This window comes from Mya arenaria, chromosome 16 (genome assembly GCF_026914265.1).
Source record: "Mya arenaria isolate MELC-2E11 chromosome 16, ASM2691426v1".
In the NCBI taxonomy this organism is placed as follows: Eukaryota; Metazoa; Mollusca; class Bivalvia; order Myida; family Myidae; genus Mya; species Mya arenaria.
The window spans coordinates 32,743,027-32,764,310 of NC_069137.1; the positions used below are offsets into that span (position 1 = coordinate 32,743,027).

A 21,284-nucleotide genomic window follows, 5' to 3' on the forward strand; every position below is an offset into this window, starting at 1 on the left:
GCTAATGGAAACAAGTCAACTTCCGGTCAAAATGAACTCACTTTCGCCGGCAGAATTTTGGAGGAATGGGCCTCAGCCAGGATCCTTGTATAATTTTCCCGGTGGAAAAATTGCTGGAAATAAAGAGCCAGTTAAAAGAACACTGTAAGCATATTGTCGATTTCTCCTGTTTCAAGAAAATAAATTCTTATGAAATGACAGTGCATTTTTCACATTTTTTCGCGACATGATATTTGTTTTGGATAGTTTTGGTAATTCTGTTATTCAGTTTGGAAAAAGATGAAACTTGCAGGAAGCCAATTCATACTTTACCGGAGCTCCCGGAAGTCGGTCACTTTGTGGATTTTTAAGCTGAACATTGGCCCTGTTCATACTGTAATGTTAGTCCGCAGCCCGGAAAATAATCATTTCTGTTTTAGTGAATTTTATAGAGTATTTGATTTTTGCTTTATCCCTATGACTTCTTTATGATGATTTCATATATTTAATACTAATGTTATGGTTTTAGTATTAAATGTCTAAATTTAGCTAGTAAATGATTAATTAATACGAAGTAAGTTGTATTCTTAATAGTTTTCTTCTTTATCGTAAGTTTGATAAACATGACATCCCTACTCTGTAACGTTAGTTATATATAATGGTTTCGCCCATAGGGTTTGTTAAAATGGACCATTCCATTTTGGTCACGTGATGTTAGGGTATATAAGAAGCGAAAGGCATAGAAATAGTTCATGTCTCAATGCCAATGTGAGAACATCACGTTAATATATAGGAAGCCTTAAAGTAACTTTTTGTACTGTTGAGGGCAGAGTCTGAACTATTGGAGGCTAGGAGAATTAAAGTTAAGCATTACGCTAAAGCTTCTAGTTTCTAGGTTCGGACATTCGTGGGGTTTCTTTTTGGCCTCTTAGTAAGCCTGGATCATTGCTATACAGACGGAACAAGGTCAATGGTTTGAGTCCCCATAAAAGCTATACACTTAGGACTGCAGGTTTTGCTGATATATTGTGATTGGTTTATAAGTGTTTTGTATGCTGGTCCTGTTTGAAGTTATAGCATAGGTGTTGTAGTGTTTCTGTTTGTGCGTTTTTAGTTTTGGCACAATTAAACATTGATTCTTGAACCATAATAATTATTTCTCCAATCATTGGTTTTGTAAGCAGTCATTGTTAATCATGTGTAAATATTACCAGTGTTCTGCCAAGGATTGAAAAAGATGGGGCCGAATGGCCCAGCAGTCATGAAAATTAGGGGCCATTTTCAAAAGTGAAGGGCCATGACTTTTGCCAGGGGAAAAATGAAAACTTGTAAATGAAAGTGTTTTATTTACCCATTATATACATGGTGTTACATCCACATGACATCAGTATTCTCAAATATTGGACAGAACCACAAATGAGACACAATGTTATATGTGAATAATCAGTTTCACATGTCAATGTGTTGTTATGCTTTATAACCCTCCGCACCCAGGAACATGTTCCTCTGTTTTGCATTCCTCCAATGCACCAAGGCCTCATTGAAATTGAATTTGTTAAAATATCTCCCCCTCTAATTTTATGACAAGCAGGTCATCCACAACCTCTGGTGATAGCCTATTCCTCTGTGAGGTTTTTACTAAGTTTTGGGCACTTAAACCCCTTTCACAGTCTGCTGTGTGTACTGGTGCAGACAGAGCTAGTTCAGCAAGGGTCAGTAGGTTTGGGAATGTATCTTTATCATGTTTCTTCAGAAGAAACCACAATAATTTACAATTTAGTAAAAAAAATACACTACCCCTCTCGATTGGATAGTTACACGTATCGGACCAATGAAAATTGTTGTTTTATCGAATGAACGCTGTGCTGTAAAACTTCTGAAAAAGATATCGATTAAGTCAAAACGGCTTTTCGAAAATTCGATTAAGTCAAAACGGCTTTTCCAAGAACGGGCGCGCCGATCGGCCCATCTACAGGTATTTCTTTGCGCCATCCCGATTTTTTCTGCGCCAATGGCGCAAGGGCGCGTCCTTGGCAGAACACTGTATTACTAATTTCTTACTTGATTTTTGGGACAATGTAGTCCGAGAATAGGTTTGTAGTTTAATTTAAGGTAGCATGTCTGAGCTAGCTAGGGAAGAAACGTTACAATACGGCTAGCCGCTGGTGAAACTATCCCAATCGGGCAATATTTTGAACAACAAGCAACATTCTGAAGCTGCCCGATTAACTCACTTAGTAGACCACTTGCGAGTGTTTAGGCAGTCATGTAGGGTAGCCGGAACCTGGTCAAATAGCCCCCATTTTGGTCAAATAGCCCCCTGTGGAAAAAAATGGTCAAAACGCCCCCATTTTGGTCAAATAGCCCCCACTCCGATTTTTACTTGAAATTATATTTGAAGGTAAGCTGTAATATTTTTAAGATATTTGAATGTAAGTTGTAATATTTTAAGATATTTGAATGTATATTTGAAGGTAAGTTATAATATTTGTATTTATATTTGAAGGTAAGTTGTAATATTTTAAAGATATATTGCATTTACATAATTGCTAATCAAACAATAACATTTGTTGATAATTAAAATGTTTTAAATATAAGAAATAATTTGCACATATTAAAGACTTATTTATTAGAGAAGATAGGGCATCTAAATTATCAAATTGTGCAATAATCCTTTGAAGAAAGATTAAAGTGGGTTCACACTTAGCTTAATATTACTGACTTCAAATAATTTAGTTTGCACAGTATTAAAGTTGGTTCACACTTAGCTTAATAACTGACTTCTTATAATTTAGTTTGCACAATATTAAAGTTGGTTCACACTTAGCTTAATAACTGACTTCAAATTTAAATGTTCAAATTAGGATATTCTGCTTGAAACCAAAGGAAGTAAAAAAGTTTATAATGAACTGATAAAAAATAAGGATATTCCAACCTGTCAGGCTAAATGGAACATTGTTTTCCAGGATGTAAATCAGAAAAAGATCTATGGATTGGTATTTAGTATTACAAGAGATACAAACTGGGTTAGTACCTAAATCGGAACAGTACCTAATTATGGAACACCCATTATAAAAGTGTTTGTTTTTTTTCGATCAAGATCAGTTCATTTACGAGTTTAGTCAATACAGACGCTTGCCATAGATACTAGTTCCAAAGAACACAATTCTCTGGTAAGTATTTCAAATACTGCTATCATTTAAAGTTTTACGTGTTCAAATGTCAAAACATGGCACAAGCGGGAAAGACTTCATGTTTGCCACAATCACACCATACTGGTACAGCCTGTATTTTACTGAAATCATCAAATTTTACTCACAAAAATGACGAAAAAAACATACTGGAAATAACATAAATTATTAATTTACTTTAAAAGAACATGGTGCAATAATTTTTGAAGAATACATAAAAAAACGAAATAAAACTGTTCCATATTTAGGTACTCCAAGGACGAAAATGGCTGTCCTTGACTTTGCGGTTAATAAAGTACTTTTCATGCAGATTGGTAGTATCTTGAAAAATGCCATTTATATCAACCAATTGGTTTTGAATCCTAGTATGCTGATGGAAATTTTTGTAGTTATGGTGCAGGTCTTAAGAATTATACATAGGATTTTAGCTAAACTCACTTTTGTTAAAATGAATATTGTTAATGATAGATTATGTACATTCTGTTTGTCTGAAGAGGAAACTTTGATTCATAGATGTGAATAATATGTAAATTATTTCAAAATTAAAAAAAAAGTTAAATTATATAATTTCTTGTAACTTAATTTTGATGCGTAATCAATATTAAAATAAAGAAAAACATAAAAAATGATGGCATTTAAAATGTAGATTTGATGTATTAATATATTATTTTTAAGTAATATTTAAAACGTTTGATATTTTTAATTGGTAAAATTGTCAGATTTATTAATATACAAATAATGTTAATTGCATTTCATTTTGTAAAAATAAAGGTTTAAAAATGATTTGGAATAAAATAAGTATGCATACATACATATGAAAAAAAAAGTGGGGGCGTTTTTTGGGGGCTATTTGACCAATTTTAAAATGTGAGTGGGGGCTATTTGACCAAAATGGGGGCTATTTGACTTGGAAGCGGGTGGCCCTGAAGTTGATGGACGTTCCCCCACAAAGATTTAGTATACTGGTCCAAAGACAAAGTGAAAGGCAAGAGTGCATGGATTGGACTAAAAGATTAATGGAGGAGTGTAGTGATTATGGGTCATGACTAACCGCCAAGTTACTTCGGTTGTTTGAGTGTTATGCTAGTGTTCAGCATTCATTGGGTTAAGACCATTTAAAATTCCATATAATTCCTTAAAATATTTTGAAAACAGGCAAATGTTATCAAAATGGGTCATGGACATTATGGACCATGGACATTACAGACCAGACATAACGGACCAGATTTTGGGACATTATGGACCATGGACATTACAGACCAGACATAACGGACCAGATTTTGGGACATTATGGACCATATTTCGGGACTTTTCTGGACCATGATATATAATTTTACTCACAGTTTGTTTTAACTTTATTACATACCATATCAGCGGACAATGATTTATAATTTTATTAACAGTTTGTTTTAACTTTATAATGTACCATATTTCGGGGCAATACCGACAAGGAAGTATACTTTTACTCAGTTTGTTTGAACTTTATAACATACCATATTTGAGGACATTATGGACAATGATTTTACATACAACTTTTGTATATTTGTGAATGTGAATACTTACATGTTCTTATAGGTGCTTGATTTTTTCTGAAATAAACTTTGGATTGTCATATTTGTTTGTTTTCTGTTACATCTGTTTCAATTTCATGGTTTAGTGAAAGTGCGCCATCAAGATGGGTTTTCACACTTTAATTATTGACAATTAAAGGTTGTCAGTATAATGTTTATTTCTTATATGATAATTACAGGCCACAATTACATCTAATTAACACATTTGCTTTGGGAAATAAACTTTTTATGTAAATATTTGTTTGGTTTCTTTAATCTGTTTTCACTGATGATCATTCAAAATTCGTTCATTTGGACTGACAGCCTCTGATATTTTGTCGGTCCGAAAGAAAATTTGCCGGTCCGACTTTGTTTGTTTGAAAACTTGCTTTTTCAAAGCCTTTGTTGCTAAATTTACAAGAAATTAAAATGTATTAAGATATTAACCAGTTAAACTTGAACACAAATAACAATTCACAGAGCTTCATTTGCAAGGTTTTGCCCCGGAATATATAATTTTAAGGTAGCCATTTTTTGACACTCGCACTTAATTGTAATGCAAATTCTGATTTGTCGATTTGTTGGCAATGTGTATTTTTCGGACCGTACCAGTACCGGTTTCGTAATCGAATAACATGTTCCAAAGGATTATATTATTTTTTGGAACATTTGGTACTATCATTTAAATCATGCCAATGTTCATGACAAAAGTTTATCATTTTAGCCTTCCAAAACATCGCGCGATAATATATACACAGTAGTAAACATTATTTGGTAATGTACAGTATTGCAAAGGGAGGCAAATGTTGCATGGTGTTTGACTTTGGCGGTACCCATTCCGACATCTACACTACCGGAAAACGACATCGGATTTGTAAACAAATGGTTGTCAAAATCATTGATAAAAACACGATTTTCTGTTAAACAAAAAAAATTCTTACTTTGAGCGGTGTTTGATAATTGATAAAGATTAAATCTTCATTATTTTTTATATCTGGCCGTGAAAACTGTCGGTCAGACGGAACGACCCCATCACAAATTTAGTCGGACCGAGGCAAAATTTACTGGTCAGGACTGTCGGATCGACGGTTTTCGCAATGTCTGCATTATTTCATAATTGAATACTTTAATTCTACGACACTATTGTATGCGACTGAAATCAACATATTAATGTATATGTCGCATTTTTTGCATTATTTTCATTTTATTTTTTTTATATACTTGTCCATATATTTTGTCAATAGAATAACAATTTGCTAATATCTTGTGCTTCATGTACAACAATATTATATTATGTTCTGCACAACAATGAGATAATTAAATGCAATTTAAGGTTATTAAAATGCTTAAACCCCATGAGCTTCAAGGGGGCCCGCTTAACCCCCCACGAAAAAGTGGCGACAACTTTTTAGAACCCAGGGGGAACCCTGATCATGGACATAATTATTTACTGACCTTGTTCATAGGTCAACGTCACATTCGGGGGCATTTGTCACATACTGTGACAGCTCTTGTTTTCAGTTTATTTTTTTCTTAAGTGTTTCAATTCCTTTTAAGCTTGATATTTTGTCATGGATGCAGCATTATATATTTCCAGGTACCCATCTGTGACTGGTACGTCTGTTCTAGGACTCCGATTCAATGATGGCGTTGTCATCGCTGCAGACAAATTGGGCTCATATGGCTCCATGGCACGATTTAGGGACCTGTCAAGAATTCTTAAGGTATGGTAGTGCTTGAGGCAGTTATTAAATTAAGAACAAGATTGCACAGTGTGAGTATACCACATGATAAATTATGTCATAAATGCTACTTCGGAAGGCAATATTTTGCTTCGACTAAAGACTTAAAACAAAGTCAACTATCATTTTTCTTTACCATTTTGAATTAAACAAAGGGCCATCTATGCGTTAAAGAGCCCCATCTTTGTTTTCTTAACAGAGTTTGATAAGGTGATTTTTTTTCTCAAAAACAATCCTGTTTTTAAAATAATTTTGACAGTGCTCCATGAGGCGGCAGTTTTGTGAAATGGTTTGTCGAAGTGTTTTAAGAAACAAAACTCTCAATCAAACTCTGGTAAAAGATTGAAGATGGGGCACTGTAAGCCGTGTAGACTGCGCTAGGTTTCATTAAAAATGGTGAAGAAATAGTAAAGTTATTTTGGAGTACCAAGTCTTCATTCAAAGTGTTGCCTTCTGACCTAGCATCTATGACGCAATTTATCACGTGGTATACACACACTGTTGCAAGCCCTGCCCTGGTAAACTGTTTGCTGCACTTGCTCATAATTTGAATTGTACAAAGTTAGGATTGTTCAAACTTCAGAGCTAAGAAGTAATGCAAGAAATCTGGCTTGAAAACATTTAGTTTTGTTAAACGTTTCGTTTTTATGTTATAGGAAATGCCTCATAAATTGTAGTAAATGAATTGATGAATTTCATTTCTGAATAATAAGCGATGATGAGTCATTTTAATGTATCTTTGCACAATTATTTGCTGTTTTTGAATATTTTTAATGTGTTCAAGTTGAATTTTTTTTTATTACAACATTATATTTAAAGCTGCATTCTCACAGATTGACTGTCTTGACATCGTTCTATTTTGTCGTGGAATGAGGCATTTTTCACGTTGATGTCTGAAAGCAATGATAAAAGACTGCTAACAAAAATTGTTGTTTTACAGCTAAAAGCGTCACTAAAGCTTTAAGAGATGAAATTTTCGCCAGTTAAAACTGTTTTCCAAAAAATTGAGATCTGTTCTATTGTGTGTTATCTAACATGGATATGACTGAATTGAATGCATTGATACCAAAATCACTGACTCTAAGACAATAACAAAAACACAATGTCAGAACTGTCAATCTGTGAGAGTGCAGCATAATTTTAAAGTTCATTTTTTCTCAGTTAGTTTGTAAAAAAGGTTTGCTTTATTTTTTATTTCCTTGTTCTACTTCAATCTGCAGTCATTTGTGCTGGTGCTAATATTTTCAAAAAATGAAGTAAATCAATTATTGAAGACCAGGATGAAGTATTTGAGTATATCTTCCAGGTGAATGACACGACAGTGGTGGGAGCTAGCGGGGATTATGCTGACTACCAGTTCCTCACAGAAATTATCGAACAAAGAGTGTAAGTACAGGTGAACCCAGTTGGCTCGAACTCCCAGGGACGGGCCAACATACTTCAAGCCTAATGAATATCAAGCCAAGTGGGAATGCTTACATTATAGAGAAAAAAAATGGTCTTTTACATCAAGTTTGAGCCAATGATGAAATCTAGCCAAGGGATATCGAGTCAACAGGTTTCGACTGTAGTTGGAATTGATTAAACATTGGCTAAGCTTGATATAAATGATTAATATATTTTTCAGAATTGTTAACCATCTGTGTATGAAAATACCTAGTCATGCCCTGACCAAATGGTTTCATAAAATGATAAACCTTAATCCTTAATCATTCAATCCATAATTATTTCATGCTTGGTATATTTTGACCCTTGTCAAGTGATATACATTGGCAAAAGGTGATATTTTGTAAAAACGAAATATGTGTGAAAGTGTTTTCTCAAGTCTTACTTGTGTTGTATATAACTGGATGTCCAATATAATCCCACCGACTGTGGTACGCATGTGAAACTATTATAGAACATTTCTTGTCCTTCAGAATTGAAGAAGAATGCCTCAACGATGGCTTTGGTTACACACCAAGCAGTCTATTCTCATGGCTGACTCGTGTCATGTACAACAGACGATCAAATATCAACCCGTTGTGGAACACTTACGTTGTCGCTGGCTGGGACAATGGTCAAGGGTAAATGAAAATTTCATTCATACTTAATTGTGGTTTTACTGTATGATACATTGTTAATTCAGTTTTTTATTACGAAGAAAAGATGAGGTATTGTGATAGACTTGGTGTCATTTTCAATGTCTGCGGCTGGCAGCATGCATAAACAATAACCTTTCAAGATACTCAAATGAAATTTTGTACAAATGTTTCCAGAGACAATATGCATGTGTGTAGCAAGGCCCACAATTATGTGTTTATAATTGGTGAGTTATGCTGGTTATGACCCTTTTTTGTCTGAGAAATAACAAGCTTTGAGAAGAGTTTGTGGTGCTGTAGACTGTAGTGTCCGAATGCTAACAAATGAGAACAACAGTGTGCCTGAATGCTTACACACTAGAACAGGCTGTCAGAATCTCATTGAGATTTCAATGGAAGCTGTAGTAAAAAACCTATTTGTATGTGTAAATCAAGTCTATATAACATTACTATGCACATAAATGACAAATGTTTACCAAAGTCCAATCACATGAACATACTTTATTAAGGTTTGGTCATGTATCATAGATGGTATTTATGCTTGTTCCAGGTTCCTTGGATATGTGGACAAGATTGGCGTAGCATATCAGGCACCCACTATAGCTACAGGATATGGGGCTTATATCGCACAGGTAAACACATGTGATAAATATTTTATATCATATATTCGGCCCCCACTATAGCTACAGGATATGAGGCTTATATAGCATAGGTAAACACATTAGATAAATAATAGCTTTTCCACATATCAGGCCCCCATACAGGGCTTTTATCTCATAGGTGAACACATGAGATAAATAATTTATACTACATATTGGGCCCCCACTATAGCTGTAGTTTACTGGGCTTATATTGCGTAGGTGAACACATTGAGATAAACAATTTATACCACATATCAGGCCCCCTACGGGCTTATATCCCTCATGTAAACACATGAGATAAATCATGTATACCACATATCAGGCCCCCACTATAGCTACAGTTTACTGGCCTTATATTGTGCAGGTGAACACATGAGATAAATAATTTATACCACATATCAGGCCCCCATTAGGGCTTATATCCCCAGGGTTTCCGCCAGCCCTTTATGGCTTGTCGGGCCTGACGTGCCTTCCGCTGGCAAGGCTAATTACCGACATGCGTTAATTATGCCGACATGCTTTAATCCGCGTAGCTACAATCCTTATCAAAACAATCATCAGTTTTGACAATACACAATTTTGTTGCGATTGCAACGGTTGCAACGGTTGACTGACAGCCAGAAGGCGTGTCGGGACTATTACAGCATTTGTATCAGCCATTCAGGATCGACGACAGCATGAAGGCTTGTCGGTGAGGTTCAACAGTGCAATCAACCATACTCCTCCTATTCTTTATCAAAATGGGAATGTGTGAAAAACACCACTGTCGTAATTGCGACCTTCATCCCTATAATCACCTATGAACGCACAGTAAACAATAAGTGTTAATTGATTTCGGTAACATAAATCATGTGTCGTTTTATTTTGTTTCTTATTCCAGAGTCTGTTTGTTAACCAATTATTAAATCGTAATTGAGAACCGTGTTAAGATATCTGTGTTATTATAAACAATGGTTATGCTATGTCATCGTATGTAATTGAGTCACGTTCCCGTCTTTAGTTTAGTGTAAAGTTATATTTTGTGTTGCTTATTATTAAACTTTGATTATTTTATCGTTCTTTTAATTTATTTAGAAAAAAGATAAATAAATCTGAAAATACACATTACATTCCCTTTAAGTTGTTATTTAGCCGACCCGGCTTTAAAAATATAAGCTGTTGCAGCTTTAAATACGAATACACCCACGTGCAGTCCCTTTGCTCCGGACTCTTTTGTGTTCCAGCATGCAGCGTGCTTTACACGTTTTGCTGTGACGTCAACGGTGTCAATAAAAAATAATACCCGCACTAAACGAAACATGAGTCGATCGATATCGTCGGAAAACTTGAGAAATACCAATAATTAATGAAGAGGACCCATTAAACCTTGTCACAAATATGTTTAATGTTAATCAGACTTTAGTTGGTAATTCTAAATCATAGGAACATAACTGTAAACTTGTTTAAAATGCAGGAAATTGCACCATTTTGGATACGAAAATAAAAAAAATCGACGTCGGGAGGGGACACCTCTCCCAAACCCTCCCCTTCCGACATGCCTTATGAAATTCCTGGCGGAAACCCTGTATCCCTCATGTAAACACATGAGATAAATAATTAGAACATATCAGGCTCCCACTATATTAGCTACAGGATACACGGCTTATATAGCACAGGTGAACAAATGAAATAAATAATTTATACCACATACCGGGCCCCCACTATAGCTACAGGATACACGGCTTATATAGCAAAGGTGAACACATGAGACAGGGGCGTAGCCAGCGTTACGCACTTACGCATGTGCGTAACATCAATTTCAAAAATGAAAAGAAATAATATGGAATCTAAGTTGAGGGCTTCGCTTAACATTGATATCAGAATAAAAGAAAGATCAGCTATAGTTACTGAGCCTAAATCAATCACTTGGTAACTACAAAGTTGGCGGCCTTGAACCTATAAATCCCTCCAAATACACCTCAGAGCTCAACATGTTAGTTCCATTTTCCATTTTTAGCTCGACTATTCGAAGAATAGGTGGGCTATACTACTCGCGTCGGTGTCGGCGTCCGGTTAAAGTTTTATGGCAAGTTGGGATTTTCACTTATAGTTCCAATACCCTTCATTCAATTGACTTAATACTTCACACAGTTGTTCAGGGCCATCACATGATGAGGTTAGATAACTCCATATTATTCTTCACACAGATTATGGCCCCTGATTGACTATGGAACTTAGGTTAAAGTTTAAGGGCAGGTTAGGTTTTATTAATAACTTCTATACCCTTTTGACAGTATCAATTGACTTAATACTTCACAGTTGTTCAGGACCATCACACAATAAGGTTACATAACTCCATATTATTTTTAATACAAGTTATGGCCCCTGATTGACTTCGGTTAAAGTTTTAGGGCAGGTTAAAGTTTTAGGGAAAGTTGGGATTTTCACTTAAAACTCCAATACCATTCTTGACTTTATACTTCACACAGTTGTTCAGAGCCATCATATAATGAGGTTAGATAACTCCATATTATCTTTTATACAAATTATGGCCCCTGATTGACTATGGAACTTAGGTTAAAGTTTAAGGGCAGGTTGGGATATTTAAATAATAACTTTTTTACTCCTTCATTCAATTGACTTAATACTTCACACAAGTGTTTAGGACCATCACCCAATGAGGTTACATAACTCCATATCCTTAATACAAGTTATGGCCCCTGATTGACTTAGGTTAAAGTTTTAGGCAAGTAAAAGTTAAGGGCAAGTTGGGATTTTAATAAAAAAAACTTCTATACAATTCATTCAATGCACTTAATAAAATTCAAAATTATTTACGACCATCTTACAACAAGACACATAACTCCATTTTAATTCTAAAGACAAATTATGTCCCTTGAATATTTTTTTTTTTAAATTTCTTTTGACATTTTTACATTCTTAACCAGTTTTTTACCAAGGGAAAACTAGGAGGGCTATACTATATGGCCCTTGATTTTTTTGATTTTTTTTTTGAAATTTTATTTTAATTTCTTTTGAAAGGCATATTTATATATTCTTAACCACATTTTCATAATGGGAAATCAAGTTATTTGAATGACTTGCGTCATTTTTTGGGTGATGGGAGGGCAGCATCAAAGTGACCTTATGTATTGAATAATTTTAGTTAGGTTCAACATAAATAGACCAAACGTGGTAATATTACATTGTTATTGTATTCACTTCTAAGTCAAAGCGGCGAAGTCAAGTGCGCTGTCTTAAGACAGCTCTTGTTTCCCTCCACCTGCTGGCGTAACATTCAGTAAGACCTGGCTACGCCCTTGTGAGATAAATAATTAAGACCACATAACAGGCCACTATAGCTACAGGTTACTGGGCTTATATAGCACAGGTGAACACATGAGATAATTAATTTATACCACATATCAGGCCCCCATACAGGGCTTATATCCCTCTTGTTAACACATGAGATAAATAATTTATACCACATATCAGGCCTCCATTCAGGGCTTATATCCCTCATGTTAACACATGAGATAAATAATTTAGACCACATATCAGGCCCCCATTCAGGGCTAATATCCCTCATGCTAACACATAAGATAAATAATTTATACCACATATCAGGCCCCCATTCAGGGCTAATATCCCTCATGCTAACACATAAGATAAATAATTTATACCACCTATTAAGCCCCAACTATAGGTACAGGGGCTTATATTGCGCAGGTGAACACGAGAGATAAATGATTTAGATCACTTCTTGAGCTCACACTCACATCGAGCTCACACTCACATCGAGCTCACACTCACATCGAGCTCACACTCACATCGAGCTCACACTCACATTGAGCTCATACTCACATTGAGCTCACACTCACATCGAGCTCACACTCACATTGAGCTCACACTCACATCGAGCTCACACTCACATCGAGCTCACACTCACATTGAGCTCACACTCACATTCACATTGAGCTCACACTCACATTGAGATTACATACACATTGAGCCCACACTCACATCGAGCTCACACTCACATTGAGCCCACACTCACATTGAGCTCACACTTACATTGAGCTCACGTCGAGCTCACGCTCACATAGAGCCCACACTCACATCGAGCTCACGCTCAGATCGAGCTCACGCTCACATTGAGCTCACACTCACATCGAGCCCACGCTCACATCAAGCTCACATCGAGCTCACGTCGAGCTCACGCTCACATCGAGCTCACGTCGAGCTCACGCTCACATCGAGCTCACGCTCACATCGAGCTCACACGCTCACATCGAGCTCACGCTCACATTGAGCTCACGCTCACATTGAGCTCACGCTCACATTGAGCTCACACTCATATCGAGCTCACGCTCACATCAAGCTCAAACTCACATCGAGCTCACACTCACATCGAGCTAACACTCACATCGAGCTCACACTCACATCGAGCTCACACTCACATCGAGCTCACACTTTAGCTACAGGAAACTAAACTAATATCGCACAGGCAAACACAAATTGTACATGTGGTGATGCCACCTTAAATAAACAAGACAGCAGCGGACAATTTTTCTTGACTGAATAAAAGGCATGGTGTCGCACTTGATTCAAAGATCACTTGGTGGTTATAGGCAGCACAAAGGTCCTTCAATGCTTCCAAACTTAAATCTCTATACTGAGTTCATTAATTTTGCAAACAATTATATTATAATAATTGCGCAGGTAAAAAGGTATGAAGAACAGTCTATTCAACATGGGCCTCAACTAAAGTCACAGGATAGTGGGCTTGTATAACACATGGTCAACACATGAGAACATTGATTTATTTCACTAAAGATACTGGATAGAGGGCTTGTATAACACATGGTCAACACATGAGAACATTGATTTATTTCACTAAAGATACTGGATAGAGGGCTTGTATAACACATGGTCAACACATGAGGACATTGATATATTTCACTAAAGATACTGGATAGAGGGCTTGTATAACACACGTTCAACACATGAGAACATTGATTTATTTCACTAAAGATACAGGATAGTGGGCTTGTATAACACATGGTCAACACATAAGGACATTGATATATTTCACTAAAGATACTGGATAGAGGGCTTGTATTACACATGGTCAACACATGAGGACATTGATATATTTCACTAAAGATACTGGATAGAGGGCTTGTATAACACATGGTCAACACATGAGAACATTGATTTATTTCACTAAAGATACTGGATAGAGGGCTTGTATAACACACGGTCAACACATGAGAACATTGATTTATTTCACTAAAGATACTGGATAGGGTGCTTGTATAACACATGGTCAACACATGAGAACATTGATTTATTTCACTAAAGATACTGAATAGGGTGCTTGTATAACACACGGTCAACACATGAGAACATTGATTTATTTCACTAAAGATACTGGATAGAGGGCTTGTATAACACATGGTCAACACATGAGGACATTGATTTATTTCACTAAAGATACTGGATAGGGTGCTTGTATAGCACACGGTCAACACATGAGAACATTGATTTATTTCACTAAAGATACAGGATAGGGGTCTTGTATAGCACACGGTCAACACATGAGAACATTGATTTATTTCACTAAAGATACTGGATAGGGGTCTTGTATAACACACGGTCAACACATGAGGACATTGATATATTTCACTAAAGATACTGGATAGAGGGCTTGTATAACACATGGTCAACACATGAGAACATTGATTTATTTCACTAAAGATACTGGATAGTGGGCTTGTATAACACATGGTCAACACATGAGAACATTGATTTATTTCACTAAAGATACTGGATAGGGGGCTTGTATTACACATGGTCAACACATGAGAACATTGATTTATTTCACTAAAGATACAGGATAGTGGGCTTGTATAACACACAGTCAACACATGAGAACATTGATTTATTTCACTAAGATACTGGATAGAGGGCTTGTATAACACACGTTCAACACATGAGAACATTGATTTATTTCACTAAAGATACTGGATAGGGGGCTTGTATTACACATGGTCAACACATGAGGACATTGATTTATTTCACTAAAGATACAGGATAGTGGGCTTGTATAACACATGGTCAACACATGAGAACATTGATTTATTTCACTAAAGATACAGGATAGTGGGCTTGTATAACGCATGGTCAACACATGAGAACATTGATTTATTTCACTAAAGATACTGGATAGAGGGCTTGTATTACACATGGTCAACACATGAGGACATTGATATATTTCACTAAAGATACTGGATAGAGGGCTTGTATAACACATGGTCAACACATGAGAACATTGATTTATTTCACTAAAGATACTGGATAGTGGGCTTGTATAACACATGGTCAACACATGAGAACATTGATTTATTTCACTAAAGATACTGGATAGTGGGCTTGTATAACACACGGTCAACACATGAGGACATTGATATATTTCACTAAAGATACTGGATAGAGGGCTTGTATAACACATGGTCAACACATGAGAACATTGATTTATTTCACTAAAGATACTGGATAGGGGGCTTGTATTACACATGGTCAACACATGAGAACATTGATTTATTTCACTAAAGATACAGGATAGTGGGCTTGTATAACACACAGTCAACACATGAGAACATTGATTTATTTCACTAAGATACTGGATAGAGGGCTTGTATAACACACGTTCAACACATGAGAACATTGATTTATTTCACTAAAGATACAGGATAGAGGGCTTGTATAACACATGGTCAACACATGAGGACATTGATTTATTTCACTAAAGATACTGGATAGAGGGCTTGTATAGCACACGGTCAACACATGAGAACATTGATATATTTCACTAAAGATACTGGATAGGGGGCTTGTATAACACACGGTCAACACATGAGAACATTGATTTATTTCACTAAAGATACAGGATAGAGGGCTTGTATAACACATGGTCAACACATGAGGACATTGATTTATTTCACTAAAGATACTGGATAGTGGGCTTGTATAACACACGGTCAACACATGAGAACATTGATTTATTTCACTAAAGATACTGGATAGTGGGCTTGTATAACACACGGTCAACACATGAGAACATTGATTTATTTCACTAAAGATACTGGATAGGGTGCTTGTATAACACATGGTCAACACATGAGAACATTGATTTATTTCACTAAAGATACTGGATAGAGAGCTTGTATTACACATGGTCAACACATGAGAACATTGATTTATTTCACTAAAGATACTGGATAGGGTGCTTGTATAACACAGGGTCAACACATGAGAACATTGATTTATTTCACTAAAGATACAGGATAGGGGTCTTGTATAACACAGGGTCAACACATGAGAACATTGATTTATTTCACTAAAGATACTGGATAGTGGGCTTGTATAACACACGGTCAACACATGAGGACATTGATTTATTTCACTAAAGATACTGGATAGAGGGCCTGTATAACACATGGTCAACACATGAGAACATTGATTTATTTCACTAAAGATACTGGATAGGGTGCTTGTATAACACACGGTCAACACATGAGAACATTGATTTATTTCACTAAAGATACTGGATAGGGTGCTTGTATAACACAGGGTCAACACATGAGAACATTGATTTATTTCACTAAAGATACTGGATAGGGTGCTTGTATAACACACGGTCAACACATGAGAACATTGATTTATTTCACTAAAGATACTGGATAGAGGGCTTGTATAACACACGGTCAACACATGAGAACATTGATTTATTTCACTAAAGATACTGGATAGGGTGCTTGTATAACACACGGTCAACACATGAGAACATTGATTTATTTCACTAAAGATACTGGATAGAGAGCTTGTATAACACACGGTCAACACATGAGAACATTGATTTATTTCACTAAAGATACAGGATAGTGGGCTTGTATAACGCACGGTCAACACATGAGAACATTGATTTATTTCACTAAAGATACTGGATAGGGTGCTTGTATAACGCATGGTCAACACATGAGAACATTGATTTATTTCATTAAAGATACTGGATAGGGGTCTTGTATAACACACGGTCAACACATGAGAACATTGATTTATTTCACTAAAGATACTGGATAGGGTGCTTGTATAATACATGGTCAACACATGAGAACATTGATTTATTTCGCTAAAGATACTGGATAGAGAGCTTGTATAACACACGGTCAACACATGAGAACATTGATTAATTTCACTAAAGATACTGGATAGGGGGCTTGTATAACACATGGTCAACACATGAGGACATTGATTTATTTCACTAAAGATACTGGATAGAGAGCTTGTATAACACATGGTCAACACATGAGAACATTGATTTATTTCACTAAAGATACTGGATAGAGGGCTTGTATAACACATGGTCAACACATGAGAACTTTGATTTATTTCACTAAAGATACTGGATAGGGGTCTTGTATAACACACGGTCAACACATGAGGACATTGATTTATTTCACTAAAGATACTGGATAGGGTGCTTGTATTACACATGGTCAACACATGAGAACATTGATTTATTTCACTAAAGATACTGGATAGGGTGCTTGTATAACACACGGTCAACACATGAGAACATTGATTTATTTCACTAAAGATACTGGATAGAGGGCTTGTATAACACACGGTCAACACATGAGAACATTGATTTATTTCACTAAAGATACTGGATAGGGTGCTTGTATAACACATGGTCAACACATGAGAACATTGATTTATTTCACTAAAGATACTGGATAGAGAGCTTGTATAACACACGGTCAACACATGAGAACATTGATTTATTTCACTAAAGATACTGGATAGAGGGCTTGTATTACACATGGTCAACACATGAGAACATTGATTTATTTCACTAAAGATACTGGATAGGGGGCTTGTATAACACACGTTCAACACATGAGAACATTGATTTATTTCACTAAAGATACAGGATAGAGGGCTTGTATAACACACGTTCAACACATGAGAACATTGATTTATTTCACTAAAGATACAGGATAGAGGGCTTGTATAACACATGGTCAACACATGAGGACATTGATATATTTCACTAAAGATACTGGATAGTGGGCTTGTATAACACACGGTCAACACATGAGAACATTGATTTATTTCACTAAAGATACTGGATAGAGGGCTTGTATAACACATGGTCAACACATGAGAACATTGATTTATTTCACTAAAGATACTGGATAGAGGGCTTGTATAACACATGGTCAACACATGAGAACATTGATTTATTTCACTAAAGATACTGGATAGAGGGCTTGTATAACACACGGTCAACACATGAGAACATTGATTTATTTCACTAAAGATACTGGATAGAGAGCTTGTATTACACATGGTCAACACATGAGAACATTGATTTATTTCACTAAAGATACTGGATAGGGTGCTTGTATAACACACGGTCAACACATGAGAACATTGATTTATTTCACTAAAGATACTGGATAGGGGTCTTGTATTACACATGGTCAACACATGAGGACATTGATTTATTTCACTAAAGATACTGGATAGGGTGCTTGTATAACACACGGTCAACACATGAGAACATTGATTTATTTCACTAAAGATACTGGATAGGGTGCTTGTATAACACACGGTCAACACATGAGAACATTGATTTATTTCACTAAAGATACAGGATAGTGGGCTTGTATAACACATGGTCAACACATGAGAACATTGATTTATTTCACTAAAGATACAGGATAGGGTGCTTGTATAACACACGGTCAACACATGAGAACATTGATTTATTTCACTAAAGATACTGGATAGGGGGCTTGTATAACACACGGTCAACACATGAGAACATTGATTTATTTCACTAAAGATACTGGATAGGGTGCTTGTATAATACATGGTCAACACATGAGAACATTGATTTATTTCACTAAAGATACAGGATAGTGGGCTTGTATAGCGCACGGTCAACACATGAGAACATTGATTTATTTCACTAAAGATACTGGATAGGGTGCTTGTATAACACATGGTCAACACATGAGAACATTGATTTATTTCACTAAAGATACTGGATAGAGAGCTTGTATAACACACGGTCAACACATGAGAACATTGATTTATTTCACTAAAGATACTGGATAGGGGTCTTGTATAACACACGGTCAACACATGAGAACATTGATTTATTTCACTAAAGATACTGGATAGGGTGCTTGTATAATACATGGTCAACACATGAGAACATTGATTTATTTCACTAAAGATACTGGATAGAGGGCTTGTATAACACACGGTCAACACATGAGAACATTGATTTATTTCACTAAAGATACTGGATAGGGGGCTTGTATAACACATGGTCAACACATGAGAACATTGATTTATTTCACTAAAGATACTGGATAGAGGGCTTGTATAACACACGGTCAACACATGAGAACATTGATTTATTTCACTAAAGATACTGGATAGGGTGCTTGTATAACACATGGTCAACACATGAGAACATTGATTTATTTCACTAAAGATACTGGATAGAGAGCTTGTATAACACACGGTCAACACATGAGAACATTGATTTATTTCACTAAAGATACTGGATAGAGGGCTTGTATAACACACGTTCAACACATGAGAACATTGATTTATTTCACTAAAGATACAGGATAGAGGGCTTGTATAACACACGTTCAACACATGAGAACAACATTGATTTATTTCACTAAAGATACAGGATAGAGGGCTTGTATAACACATGGTCAACACATGAGGACATTGATATATTTCACTAAAGATACTGGATAGGGGGCTTGTATAACACACGTTCAATACATGAGAACATTGATTTATTTCACTAAAGATACTGGATAGTGGGCTTGTATAACACACGGTCAACACATGAGAACATTGATTTATTTCACTAAAGATACTGGATAGAGGGCTTGTATAACACATGGTCAACACATGAGAACATTGATTTATTTCACTAAAGATACTGGATAGAGAGCTTGTATTACACATGGTCAACACATGAGAACATTGATTTATTTCACTAAAGATACTGGATAGGGTGCTTGTATAACACACGGTCAACACATGAGAACATTGATTTATTTCACTAAAGATACTGGATAGGGTGCTTGTATAACGCATGGTCAACACATGAGAACATTGATTTATTTCACTAAAGATACTGAATAGAGAGCTTGTATTACACATGGTCAACACATGAGAACATTGATTTATTTCACTAAAGATACTGGATAGGGTGCTTGTATAACACATGGTCAACACATGAGAACATTGATTTATTTCACTAAAGATACTGGATAGGGTGCTTGTATTACACATGGTCAACACATGAGAACATTGATTTATTTCACTAAAGATACTGGATAGGGTGCTTGTATTACACACGGTCAACACATGAGGACATTGATATATTTCACTAAAGATACTGGATAGGGTGCTTGTATAACACACGGTCAACACATGAGGACATTGATATATTTCACTAAAGATACTGGATAGGGTGCTTGTATAACACACGGTCAACACATGAGGACATTGATATATTTCACTAAAGATACTGGATAGTGGTCTTGTATAACACACGGTCAACACATGAGGACATTGATTTATTTCAATAAAGATACTGGATAGGGGGCTTGTATTACACATGGTCAACACATGAGGACATTGATTTATTTCACTAAAGATACTGGATAGAGGGCTTGTATAACACACGGTCAACACATGAGAACATTGATATATTTCACTAAAGATACAGGATAGTGGGCTTGTATAACACATGGTCAACACATGAGAACATTGATTTATTTCACTAAAGATACTGGATAGGGGGCTTGTATAACACATGGTCAACACATGAGAACATTGATATATTTCACTAAAGATACTGGATAGAGAGCTTGTATAACACACGGTCAACACATGAGAACATTGATTTATTTCACTAAAGATACTGGATAGAGAGCTTGTATAACACACGTTCAACACATGAGAATTTTGATATATTTCACTAAAGATACTGGATAGGGGGCTTGTATAA

At 35.8% G+C, this 21,284-nt stretch overlaps 1 protein-coding gene across 1 annotated transcript in view; it reads left to right on the top strand.

The window, feature by feature from the left end:
* Positions 1-21,284, top strand: part of LOC128222217 (proteasome subunit beta type-4-like) — a 29,920-nt gene continuing 8,636 nt past the window's right edge. The window contains exons 1-5 of the mRNA XM_052931145.1: positions 1-144; positions 6,318-6,444; positions 7,769-7,848; positions 8,382-8,528; positions 9,094-9,175. Coding sequence (XP_052787105.1) covers positions 5-144; positions 6,318-6,444; positions 7,769-7,848; positions 8,382-8,528; positions 9,094-9,175 — 576 coding nt within the window. The 5' untranslated portion in view covers positions 1-4. The remainder of the gene's footprint in view (positions 145-6,317; positions 6,445-7,768; positions 7,849-8,381; positions 8,529-9,093; positions 9,176-21,284) is intronic.